The 14473-nt window shown below is 33.1% G+C and overlaps 1 protein-coding gene across 1 annotated transcript in view; it reads left to right on the top strand.

The window, feature by feature from the left end:
* The window catches only part of LOC132743113 (deleted in malignant brain tumors 1 protein-like), a gene marked incomplete at its 3' end in the record, with an annotated part of 31090 nt that extends 19275 nt beyond the window's left edge, over positions 1 to 11815 (top strand). The window contains exons 7-11 of the mRNA XM_060731630.1: positions 1330 to 1465; positions 3309 to 3481; positions 7770 to 7905; positions 8331 to 8503; positions 11680 to 11815. Coding sequence (XP_060587613.1) covers positions 1330 to 1465; positions 3309 to 3481; positions 7770 to 7905; positions 8331 to 8503; positions 11680 to 11815 — 754 coding nt within the window. The remainder of the gene's footprint in view (positions 1 to 1329; positions 1466 to 3308; positions 3482 to 7769; positions 7906 to 8330; positions 8504 to 11679) is intronic.
* Positions 11816 to 14473: the final 2658 nt, after the last annotated feature.

Raw genomic sequence — 14473 nt, forward strand, 5'->3', positions numbered from 1 at the left:
AAGTACTGTCCTGGTGAGACTCAGAAATCCACAGAACATTAAGGCAACGTGATCGAAAACGGCAAATGCTATTAGAACCAATTATTTAAAAGATTGGAATGCCTTTAAACGTCTCTGTGATAAAGTTTTCAACTTAAAAACTCACGCTAAAGAATCTACATTTAAAAAAAATAGAATACTCTTTAGAAAACAGTCAAATTAGTAGTTAAAGAAATCACTAATGCGATAGGTCAATGCAATCCCTTATCCTTGATGAAAATAATAATGGCAAACATTACACAATTGATTCTGAAAAGGCACTTGAAAAGAATATTTTACTTCCGTTTCAATTATTCAGCTTCCGGAATTTGTTACTAAATAAAAATAATACAATTAACAAGGTTGTAGCGTAGATACTCAGGAAGTTTTTGACACACTTCCATCATTGCCATTAATTAAAGCAGTCGGCGTGATAAAATAAGTCATAAACTATTACTAGCAAATGAAACTCGTAAAGCATATGCTACTCTTTAACTTTATTGTTTAATAGATCGCTCCATGTGAATGTATTTTTTCAAATACGTAGAATGTGCAAAGTTAATGCTACTTTTTAAAAAAGGTAACCATCAAAATTCACCATCAAACAAAATACCTTTCCCATTGATTAGCTGAGTATGTAAAGTAATGGAAAGGATAATGTTCAAACACATATATAATCATCAAATTTTACAATCAAATAATTCACTCTATCCATTACAGTCCGGTTTTTCCCGGTCATTCTACGGTTTATCAGCTTATTGACATTTATTAACTTTGTGAATCATTTGACAAAATACAATGTCTTATCGTTATTATATATATATATATATACACAAATATACATTTTTTGATTCTGTTTTATTTACTTATTAGATTGGTTTTATCCATTTAATATTAACCTGTCTTGATTTTCTTTCTTTCTGTCGCTTTATATATACGAGTTACAATTTTCATATAAATGACATCAATGTTGATTAATACAATAATTTTCAGGGGAGGGCCGATCGCTAGACCTGTAAAAACTTGAATCAAACCCTTTTGCTATTTGTAATGAATTTGTGTTTCTGTATATTTACATGCATATATTAGGAATAAAATATGATTATATTGTAGTTTATAAAAACATACTTTTGTTGCATTATATTATACAGTAACAACTAGGTTCAAATAAAATCAAATCATTTTACTAAAACCATATAGCAGCTTACACAAACTTGAAGAAAATGAAATATGAAAAAAAACGCTGGATCAAACTTACCTATCTGATGACTGAAATTCTCATAGGTTTAAAATATTCATTTATTTTTGAAGTAAGATTGGTTAATGGATCTACTCAATATGAAGGAAGACTGGAAGTATGGCATGATGGGTCTTGGGGAACAGTATGTGATGATGAGTTTGATGCGCTGTCAGCAAGTGTTGTTTGTAGGATGCTGAATTATCAACAGTAAGTAGCAAACATTTTTATGCTTTTTATCAATTAACCAAGCAACTTGTTGAACGTTAATAAAAAGTATAAAAACGTATAACAAAAATATAACAACACTGAAGTGAAGTACAGGACAACTTTTAACAGCTTCCACATGGCACTTGACGCCTGCTGTTTGGATGAATGCATATCCGGAAAAAAGTGATCCATCGGAAGCACCAAAATCAGCAAATTAACATGAAAATTACAGACTCGGTTTGATTGAGTCTGTACATGTGGGATAATGAAAAGTCCCTCACGTCTTCTAATACAATTATATCTGAATTTTGTTTAATAAGAAACGACATTTGTTGGAAACAAAACTGCGTCGAATCTATTATTTGGTATTCAAACCCAAACAAAAAAGGTGTCGGTTTATTTTTCAATAATTTTCAGTCGGAAATAAAAAGCGATATACATATTGACACGCTTATTATTGTTTCGTTTTATTTGGTGTTTGTAACTTGCATATATAATTTGAAAAACAATTATAACTAACTGGAATATTGAGTACCACAAAAATTTGCGAAAGTGTAACTAAAACGACCCGGTGGAATACAAATATGTCAACGCTTTCACTCAAAATTTTTTTAAATGGAAGTTTAATGCTTGAACATGTAGACACAAAATTCCACATTTAATGTCAAAGACACATTAAAAATCTAACATTTATTTATCAAATAAAATATGTATTTTACAAAATGATACGACAGAGTTGACGTTTATTATAAGATTTAGTATGACAATTCACATTTTTACATTTTGTTAGAGAATGTCTTGTAATGAAGACTTTTCTTGCAACTGCAACTTTCAACAGGTATCATTTGAGTTGAAACATGGTATTCGGTTTTGTAAAAAAAATGATCAATATTTTTAAGATGGCGAATACTAAAACTTAACTGTCATACAAATGTCATAAATATATCTGTTTAATCGTAATTAAAAGACATTTTGCCCGCTGAATAGCTCTGTACTGTACAAGTTTTAATTATTTTAGCCTACGTTACCTGCAAGTTCTTTTGCGCTTTACTTTGCAAAGATGTTTACATGTAAGATGCAACGTGTCAGGACCATGCTTGCTCTTTTTTCGGTTTTGAGGTCAAATCAAATACCAAATATAAACAAGTCCATAAATGAAGCTTTATAAATTCAAAAGCGATCATTTATAAGATAACATGACGTTGAGTTTATTTAACCGAGCAAGTTTATGCCAACAACATGTATGTCAAATAATTAAGATATTATGTATTAAATATAGACTTAAGGGAAGAATTCGAAAGTGTCCGAGAACAGAATAAAATATAAGACTAGCCGTGAATCAGAAAGTGAGTTTAACTAATTTACATATACATGCTATTAAAGACTACTTTACAAAAATGGAGCGAGTTTTAAGAATTGGCACAACAACAAGAGTATAACAATTCAAGCATTGAAAACAATCTCTTTGTAATGATGAATTTGAATTGAATGTTTTTTTAATTATTATCAAAAGATTAAAGACAAGAAATAAAATCGAAAACAGCACAAAATATCTAAATGAAACCAATTGTTAATGAGGCATCGAAAGTCAGGTGCGACATAACATATTTCACTTTTATTTGCGTCGTATCATGTTACACAATTTGTTGTCTTTATAAATAATCATTTTATCTCCATGGTTCTTTTAATTATTACGTCAATTGCTTTCATTTACCTACATATTTGCTCAATATATATTGTGTGTAAAACTTAAAAAAAAAGACTGGTTTCTTAGCTGGCAGACAAAATGTTACCTACTAAACGTTCTTGATTCCAAGTACTTACAAAAGTTTTCGTTTTTTAGGACGAATTCTTTGGTGTTCAAGTCCGCATACTTTGGCGCTGGCACATTGCCAATACATTTAGACGATGTCAAATGTACAGGAACTGAAACAATCTTATCTCAATGCCAGCATAAAGGCTGGGGAAAACATAATTGTGGTCACAATGACGATGTTGGAATATCATGTGTACCAGGTAAAGTTTGCTGATAAAAATGATTGTAGATATTGGTACGATTTAAATTGATAACCTTTTTCAAACAAATCTTAAGAACTTCACCTTTTAGCCTAACCAGTTAAATATGTTACCATATAAGATAAAATTGATATATATATATATCTTGATCTGGAACTTTAATTTGACTTAAAGGAAAAGATCTCACAAGGCTTGGACACGCAGCGTATGGTCCGTTCTAGTAGTCACTGCGAGTAAAATACAATCAAGAACCATTTTATTATATGTCTTGTCGAACTCAACTTTCAATTACTTAATTGGTATAACGCAAACAGCGTCATGGATCACTCTCTAGTGATATACAGCATTTTTTCTGTAAGACTGTATTTGTACATGTGATTTGTACGCGGAAAGTCCGAGCGGGGCCGAAGGCTCCGCGAGGGCTGTAGCGCTCCTAAATAACATTTATGACGTGAATCAATTCAAATGAAATCAAATTTAAAATAAATGAAAATTTCAAAAAATATATATCCAATACCTAATGAGCTGTGATAAAATCCTTAGTTGGCCTCAGGCCACAATTAATTTCACTATATGTTCTATATAAACATTAAACCCTGTGGCAATTTACTAACTCTCCAATCAAATCAAAGTCACTTGTGCTTACAGTATCATCCAAGATAAATAATTCCAGCTATAGCAAACTAGGGGTCATGCATCATTTTTTCACAGCATTTCAGTCCAAAATACATCAGTCTGACAGTTTTCAGTAATTAGCCTGAACCATGTGAGTTCTGTCATGTAGAAAAACACTAAAAAAATACTTACTCACATAAAATCTGGATCAAAATTGGCATTTACCAACTATTTGAAATGAATTCTGTCAGAAAATTTCCTTTTTTCTACCTCTTTCATTCAATTATTCATTTATATCTGGCATTAAACACAGGCACTCTTTTATGCGGATTTATTTCCTTATTGTGGTCAACGAAAGGCAAATAACTGTGGACTGATTCCAGTTAAATGGGCGCCGCCACTTTGAAATCCTTTTGAGCTAAATATAAACATCAGAGCGCTTTTAATTAGCGTCTACATAAATCAGACTATTGCTAGCAGACGCATGCTAAATACGACTTCCGGTGAAAGAATGGTGTACAAAATCAGAAAATAAACATTCATTTCATTGATAAGAACTATAGTAACGATTATAAATATAAAAAGTTACTTTCACATATCCTTAAATTAGCATTAAATCATAACGTTAGATTACAGATTAACAAAATGGCGGACGGGATTTTCCCAAACTCCTCACAGTGATTACCTCCCTTGGCAGAATTGTAATCTATGTACTCATAAGGGGAGATCACTGCGTAGGAGATGGGATTTTCCAAACGCCGATGCATGCGCAGTGTTCGGAGATTTTCGACATATTCCGAGCGCTCTGATGATAGGTTGAACACTACCAATTTCTTCTATCTGTTGACGGTACAAAGTACCTGCAAGAAAGATCTGGTTTACATGTACACTAAACATGTAATGCTAAAATCGTAATTCATAAGAGCTTTCTGCGACATAGGTAGCACTTTATATCATATTAGAGAAATATGTACAGGTATATATGATAAGATAAAACATTTTATACATTTTTACTCCTAATTATCAGTTTCATTTTACTGCTAATAAAGTTATTTAAGTTTTTAAGCAGGTATTTCTGTCCCATGTTATACCTAAGTTTTCAATTCAAAAAGAAATGTTAGCAGTGCTTGAATAACAATGGCATAATACTTATTTCTTGTAGCTTTGAAAATTCCCTTTGTAAACATTGGAATTAGATTATAGCATATCTATAGTGATGAATTTTCACAGTAAGGCAACTTCTATTTTAGGCATTTCTTGCTTTGCGTTTGACTTTATAAATTTCGTAATATAATTTTCAAATCAACCAACAGATAAAATTAAAGAACTATCCTCATTCTTGTATATTTTATTGCAAGACTATCCTTCACATTTAATTTTATAAAATAAATGCAAAAACCATTCCTTTGAATTTATTTCAGAGCTACCCTTAAGATTTTATTCTGTCTTTTACATTTTATGACTAATAACATTCACCGATTTCAGCTTTCAATTCTTAAATGACCAATGATTTTTTTTTTGTGTTCCGTCCTTCCCTGTAAATGTTACAGGAAGTCCAACTGATAACAGACGGACTTCGTCCGAAAAACCTGCAAAGTTCTTAAAGTTTTAAATTCATGAAAATAAATGCTTAAAACTTTTCCAGGGTGTTCAACATTGTTACTTGTCTATTGTTTTAATAGGCTAAATGGGCTAAAACTGGTCTCAAGCTGTAGTTGAAAATGTAGTTGAAAATGGTCAATTTTTCCAAAACTAGGTCAAATTACTCGAAAATTTTACAAAACGCTTTCTAAACTCAACAAATCATTTAGACAAAAATGACAATTCAAATTAAAAAAGCACTCCACAGATTTACTGCATGACAGATCTATGTTTAAGTGAAGCAACAGTCAAGCTGCTGGTTTACCATTTGATGATGAATTATAACAAAAATTTGGTGTCTGATTTCTGCCAATTCGTTATTTTGTCTGGTTGTGGTTGTTACAATGAAAGCGTGACTAAATGAGAAACTTATCTTTTTATATTGTCACGCTCTTCTTTTCCTTTATTCTCTATTTCGTAAATAGGCCTTCAACCGCGACAACACAAAAAGGTAAGATGAGGGAGGGGAGGCAATTTTTACCATGCGACAATAAAACATTCATTTCCTTGTCTCATATAAATGTTAAATGCCTATCAAAGGTAAATACTTTTAGTCCTATTTGATTGAATATATTATATTTAGAATTACCTAGTCTTTTGTCCTACCAAATTGTAATTTTTTAACATAACGGCCTAAATAATAAAACGCAACAGGAACGGCCAGAAAGCGCAGAAGGATCGCCGAATGAATGCCATTATTACCATTATTATTATTTTTTCATGCTTGAACTGGAACTTACAAGATTTACTTAAAGTTCCCTATGAATTAAATAATAAGTGCAGCATAATTACACTATGCATTCTATGACCACAGAAGGCAGTGTATGACATAACTTAATTTACTTGTTGTCTTCCTTTTTTATCATCACCATCATCAAATTAAAAATCACTATCAAAACACTTCTGCTCATGATTACTACCGTCATCATAACCATCATCATAATGCAATCAATATATTTCTGCTCATCATAATCATCATCAATATAATCACCATCATAATCATCATCACATACTTCTGCTCATCATCACCGTCATCAATATAATCAATATATATCAAACACAGATAATAAAAGTTTATAAACTCTTACTCCACAATATATGTTATGGTAAACTTAAAAAAATTCCTTGTGAAAACAGGCAATGTCCATTTTTGTACACACAGTAACATCAGTAATGGTTTTTACTTTGGACTCCGTTTTCCACGGCACGACATCTCTAGTCATGATTCAACCTTATTAGCTCAATTATAAAATTTAAGAGATACAGGTAACACAGCTCTTTGAAACTTCTTCTACGAATTATAAATTTCATCCCCTTAATTTATTTGCCGCTAATAATTTGTCTACTAAATATAGGTCATAGGCTAAAACCACATGCAACACGCGGATTCGCTGTTGACCTTGAAAAGTAACTATGATATATATAATTACATGTAAACTGTGCATTTTTCTTTAAATCGAATAAAACGTGATGTTTTCTCTTGTAAATTCCGTAGTATTTCGGTTCGCTTTGTAACAAAAATAGTGATGTTCGTTGCCTTTACACTTCCCTGTAGCGTGGTGGAAAACACCCTTGAGTCACCATATTTAGGGCATTTATGCTATATTTTTATTGGATAAAGAAAGGAAACTTCAGCCTCCTATAACAGTAAGATCCGTGTTCTTTTTTAAATATTGATATGACAAAATTTAATTTATTTAGATTTAACCAAATAGTCAGTTCAAACTTATCAATATTCCTGTATGAAGTAACGTAAAGCTTTGGGATACCGATTGTTAATCTCGTTTTCAATGTATCGTTTTTCATTTATTTGTTTGTGCAAGTCACTTCCTGTCAGCGTTTATGTGATTTAGATTTATTATTAAACGCAAATATATATTGGTTTAAATGAAAAGGTTAACTTAAACCCGTTATTAGCTTCAGGAATTTTGTCATATAAATATGCTTAAAAGAACACTGATTTTGCTATTCAAGTAGATGATAAGATTATACGAAAGTATGTGAAATTAATTATTGTATGTTATTCATATAGTCCGATTGGTGAACGGGTCAGATCAGTATGAAGGGAGACTTGAAGTATGGCATGAGGGGTCTTGGGGAACAGTATGCGATGATGCGTTCGATATGCAGTCAGCAACTATAGTCTGCAAGATGCTTCATTATCAAATGTAAGTAGCAAAGAGTATTATAATGCTTCTAAATCACATAAGCAAACCAATTCTAAAAAGCGTTTAATATTAGTAACATATGATATTTTGTTTGTTTGTTTGTTTGTTTCATTTTACGCCTTTTCCTAAAAGTATTTCAGTCATATAGGCGGATAATCTTCCTAACCATCGTTCATGGAGAGTTACACCAGTACTAGACTACCTTCCTCCGTGCTAAAGCATCTTCCGGGGATCGAACCCACGCCAGGGAGGTAACCGGATTAGAAGTCATCGACTTTACAAGAGAAATTGACCTCTTGATTTTGAAAAGAAATGTGATGATTTTCCAATAAATTAAAGAGATAAAATGAATAAATGCATTGGATGATGACATTCGACAATGTTAATATCTGAATTTGTTTTGTAAAAAAACAATATTATTTTAGGACAAATCCTATTGTATTCAAGTCAGCGTACTACGGCGCTGGAGCATTACCGATATATTTAGACGATGTTAACTGCACGGGTACTGAAACAAGTTTATCTCAATGTCAACATAATGGTTGGGGAACACATAATTGTGATCACGATAAGGATGTTGGCGTATCATGTACACCAGGTAAACTATGCCTGATCATTTTTTTTCTGAAATAAACAATTTATATTCAATAACATTTGAGAGATTGTCTGAAGAAACGCATAATTTTATTAGATTTTCCCTATTGGAAAAGATTATAAAGAAATGAAAGACTCCACAAGGAACAAGAGAGTTAAGGTATCAAAGAAAAGATATAATTGTCAGGATATCAATAAAATCCCTTAAACTATTACTGTTTAGATTTGTGTAAATAGATAAACATGTAACTGAAAACAGAGTAGAAAACATTTTCTTAAACTTTCAAACGGTGCTAAATTCGGTTCCTGCCCCTGAGGGACAATTTCTCAAAAAGATTTTTAACACAGAATATTAAAAATTGTTTATGGCTCCCTTTCCCAAGAATCTTTTATGTGCAATTGTTGTTTAACTTGTTTTAGCATCGCAAGTTAAGATGGTATTCTACTGTTTATCAAAGGAAAAAAATGACTTGGTAAATTTGTTGATTCTTCATTTATATGCCTTGTATCTTTCATAAACAAGAGCCGGTTGAACCGGGTGATGCTCCCCGACTAGGATTTGGACACAGAAAAGTATATCTTTTGCAGTTTCAGGGTTATGTCCCAGTCATTTAAGTTCAAAGTGTGATAATTCCAAAATAGTTGTAAAATCCGACTTCAAATAACGACGTTATGGGCCGGACACAATTTTGCTTCAAGGTCATGCTGTGACATTGACCTTCAAGGTAGCGACCCAAATGTTACGCGCGACACATTGTTTAAATGTGGTAATCATTTCTGTTAAATAGTTGTAAAATCCTACTTCAAATAACGAAGTTATGGGCCGGACACGATTTTGCTTCAAGGTCATGCTGCGACCTTGACCTTCAAGGTAGTGACCCAAATGTTGCGCGCCGCGACACATCGTCTCAATATGTTGATCATTTCTGTTAAATAGTTGTAAAATCCGACGTTAAATAACCAAGTTATGGGCCGGACACGATTTTTGTTCAAGGTCATGCTGTGACCTTGACCTTCAAAGTAACAACCCAAATATTGCGCGCGACACGTCGTCTCAATATGGTGATCATTACTGTGAAATAGTTTTAAAATCCTACTTCAAATAACCAAGTTATGGGCCGGACACGATTTTTGTTCAAGGTCATGCTGTGACCTTGACCTTCAAGGTAGCGACCCAAATGTTGCGCGCGACACATCGTCTCAATATGGTGATCATTTCTGTGAAATAGTTCTAAAATCGAACGTAAAATTACCTAGTTATGGGCCGGACACGATTTTTGTTCAAGGTCATAGTGTGACCTTGACCTTAACGGTAGCAACCCAAATGTTGCGCACGACACGTCGCCACAATATGGTGATCATTTCTGTGAAATAGTTTTAAAATCCGACTTCAAATAACCAAGTTATGGGCCGGACACGATTTTTGTTCAAGGCCATGTTGTGACCTTGACCTTCAAGGTAGCGACCCAAATGTTGCGCACGACACGTCGTCTCAATATGGTGATCAATTCTGTAAAATAGTTTTAAAATCCGACCTCAAATAACCAAGTTATGGGCCGGACACGAATTCGGGACGTACGTACGTATAGATGGACGGACGGACGTTCTTACCAGAGCTACATTATGGGGTTTTCTTTTGTTATTTCTTTTGTTCTTTTAACCCCACAATGCTGAAAATAACCCAACAAGAGAAACGGAATGAATGACATCAAAGACATCTATTGTTATGAGAACAATAGACCAAACCCCATAATGTAGCTCTGGTTTGTACGGACTGACGGACGGACGGAAAACCCGACGACTAAATTTTTCGGGGAGCATAATAACATACGCATATTTGTTTTCTGTTCGTGTCATCTAATGAGTCGTGATTAAAAATGTGCTAGAAGTTTCGAAATGACACCAAATAATAAGGTGCATACATAACTTTTTTAAATTCTTATTATTAAAACAATTATTCTAAAACGTTTGTGTTTATCTTAGCCTAGAGAGATAAACACTAAATTCTAAATCAAAAATATAATTTACTTACCCTCTGTGGCGTCATAGTTATGCATTGTAATATTCACTCCAAGATTTTTTTTTTCAAGCTAAATACATTAAAAGAAGCAGAGCTTACCCATTTCTTTTTTTTCTAAATTTCTGCATTTTAAGCAAGCTTTTCTTCTTTTTTTATATGTAATAAAAATGTTCTAATCTCATTTACGGATATAATTATGCTTCTGATAGGATGAATGTCCATGCCCATGTGAAATGTTTAAGCTACCAGTAGTTTCGTACATTATGGTATCCGTCCGTACTTCTTTACAATAATATTAATAATTGTTTTCATAATGGCCTTGTTATTGGGCTGAAGACTGTCATATTAGCCTATGGCCGAGAATGTTTGACAATTTTATTAATTAACTACACATAAACTAAAATAGTTAATTACTCAGTCAACCAAAAATATAACTAATGTAAAATTCCGTTGTTATGAGGTATTGCAAATGAGATTCATGTTTTACAATGTCTTGCAGCAATTCAAAATGGCGACTTTTTTCAATGAAACAAAGCAGATTCATAATGGCCAAGCTTGGGAGCCAATCGAAACTCTCAAATCTCACAAAAGCTGAGTTTTCTCATAAAGGCCGTACTTTTTTCATAATGGCCTTGTTTTATGTTCATAATGCCGTGCTGAACTTCATATTAGCCTTAAGTTTGAAGTGAAAACGTGCCTTATATTGAAAGTTAATAGATAATTGGTTTTAACTTATAAAGCTACTTAAGAATACAGGTTCTTGATCCTTGAAAGTAATTTTACTGTTACAACACTTTATTTGTTATCTTCCCTTTATTTAACACCATCTACAAATAGTATTGATACTTAATTAATAAGGTCATGGAACTTGACCATCATTTTCATGACCATGACAACATTAACGAAAAATGAAACGACTTAAATTTTCGACTGAGATGGTGCGACGTAAAACGCAACTAAAATACATGTATCATGTTTTTTCTCTTTTGTGGACATATATTTTTCTTTTAAGTTATATTTACATCCAAAGAAAACGTTTAAATAAAAATTATTATTAATTTTGAGTGTGTGATTTAAAATTACCACTTTTGTAGATGTTTTAGATTTTGGTTTATTTAAAATTGTGAAATTGTTATGAGCAATTGTTCATATTCTTGAAGTTCGATTGGTTAACGGATCAACTCAATATGAAGGAAGAGTAGAAGTATGGTATAATGGGACATGGGGAACAGTATGCGATGATGGGTTTGATGTGCTGTCAGCAGCTGTTGTTTGTAGGATGCTTCATTATCCACGGTAAGCAATAAACTACGCAAGTATTTAGTTGTAAAAAGTATAATTACAACGTGTTTTTGTTCTTAGACAAATATACCAATATATATATACGTTTATGTATTGAATTATTTTATTCAGAGAAGAATCATTTTTTAAATGGGCGAATTATTGAAAATCAGAGTAATTTAATTGTAAAAGTTATATAAAATTATATGGAGATTATATTTGAAAATGACTTCCTCGGAACACATTTTCCACAGTATCATTTACATCTACATATACTTTTTTAGTCTCTCTGCTACTTCTGTCTTGCTTGTAGGGTTGGTAAATACCCTTTTATCCATCATTTCTAAAATATTTCTGCTAAGTATTGGATTTGTCTACACCATCTCTTAATATAAATGTCTTCTTAAAATAACACCGACTCAGATACAAGGACTAGACTTCATTAAAAGAAAAATGTTTGGTTTGAGTGATGGTTGTTCTCTCAGATCACTGCTTACATTAAATATGGGTCTGTCGTTCACTTTCGGCACTAAGGGTCAATCACTTTCAGGAGTTGTTCTCTCTCAACAGTTTTCAGAATAGTATGCATTGACCTAACTTAGGGTTCTCATGACCCGCACATGTGACTAGTATAGGGTGGATTAGAGTGCCAACATGTCCATTCGTAATGGTAATGGCAAATAATCAAAACTATCACGTGACGATAGTCGAGCAAGTATCATATTCTTTAATAATGTATCTTCCAAATACACGGATAAATCCATTAACTAGTATGAGGCTTAATGTAGTTATGTGTCCCTTTTCCATTAAAACAGTAAGATTTCATTTGTTCATATTGTCCAGTCCCTGTGCAAAGTTCGAGTTCTGTATATTTCGTAATATAGCGTTAGCTGTGTTCATTAAGTCGGAAACGGTAAGAAAACTTCGTTTTGCAAAGTAAGGTGATGTTGTTTCTTCAACAGGTTATGAACCGCAGTAACCTAGCAACTGTTTTAAAGACTATTGTCCAGCCGGAAAGAAATAGTTGATGAAGCCATCTTTTACGGGACCTGTCCCGAAATAATGCCACTTTCAAGGGGATGTAGTCTGGAAAATGTTGCTCATGATATTTCCAACGATTGTCTTAAAAGGCCGGTATTTGTTCTTAATATTTCAAGTGTTATCATAGAATCCGCCAAAAATATTACTTGGTCGACATCTTAATCAAGTCCTTCCGACAACATAGCGTACACGAGGCATTCTTTAAAAGCCCCACACAATGCTGATGATCTGTACCATGCAGGTCATATGCTTTATTGGTGCTAATCTAGACTCACAAATAACAAAACTGCGTGATATTCTATTCTGAAGGTCAGTCAAACGTGAGTTTTCGCATTCGAAATAACCTATCTATTAGCGATCTTTCATGAAGAATTTGGACAGAAACAACGGTTAATACTTTTCTTTTCAAAAGATTTTAATTCGCTATCAACTGTTTTTTTGGTTTTCTTTCTGCAGAACCGTTTTCTTTCCACCCATCGTCTTCCTTCAAAGGCTCTGTACAATTGCCATCGTCGCGCAACGTCACAGGTGAAACAAGTCATAATGTATCAAAATGGCATTATTGAAATATTTCCGTAATACGGGTCGTTTCTGTGCAATTCAATATTATTACAGTCCAAAGCCTGAGGGTCAAGTAGGTTCTGATATTGTTTAAATCATCTTTAATTACAACTATAAATTCAGTTATATTTATATCCATCTTCATAAGGTTGTTACATCAAAACAGTAGGTACAAACCACTCTGAAATGATGATATAACAATGGGTAAATATGAAGTGAAATAAGATAGGAAGAATGCACCTCATTAACTATAGTCCATATCTTCTGTTCACATCCAAAACATAATCATGAACGTGTCTTGTTGCCAATCAATCATTTATGCTAAGTAACAGTTCTTACATATACATTTGGAATTTCACAAATTTAACACATTTTACATTATATACAAGACACAATACACTTAATTCAGCTTACCATCTGCGTGATTAAAGAAGTACATCAATCCAATATAATCACATTCCCTTCTCTCTATCACACCAGTGACTGTTAACTGCGAGGTTAGATATTAATAGTGATGTAAAAAAGAGAGATGCCCTTGATACATACGTGACATTTTGAAACTCATGCAAATTTCACAATGAATGGACTGGACTAAAATAGAGAGAAATAAGAATCCCTAAAGAAAGCCCAACACGGCACAATTGAAAATGTTGCAGGCTCGGTTTGATTGAGCCTGTTCATGGACGATACTGTCAAGTGCAAACTACCGTCCACGCCCCCTAGCACCGGCTTAAGCAGAATTCAACATTTAACATGACCTGGTAAAATTTTAAATTTAGAAACAGACAAGGATCACAATAATGCAATTCTCAATATTTAAAACAAGCGAGGTTTCACGCATGCTTAAAATGGCTGCGAATGACTGGTCAACTGTGTACTGCATACCCTTAGAAGAGCAGACTTGAATGCTACCAAAACGAATGTTTGTTTAGATCTTTGCACTTGTTGATATAAAAGGGAAAGTGTTACGACACGCAAATTACATTACGTCCGTACTACCAGTACTGGTTATAAACTTGGACAGGACGGGTACGCTTCAGTCAACGCCGTAATGTGCCAGGAATCCAATTT

Source organism: Ruditapes philippinarum, unplaced genomic scaffold, assembly GCF_026571515.1.
Source record: "Ruditapes philippinarum isolate M1 unplaced genomic scaffold, ASM2657151v2 ctg981_1_1_1_1, whole genome shotgun sequence".
Taxonomy (NCBI): Eukaryota; Metazoa; Mollusca; class Bivalvia; order Venerida; family Veneridae; genus Ruditapes; species Ruditapes philippinarum.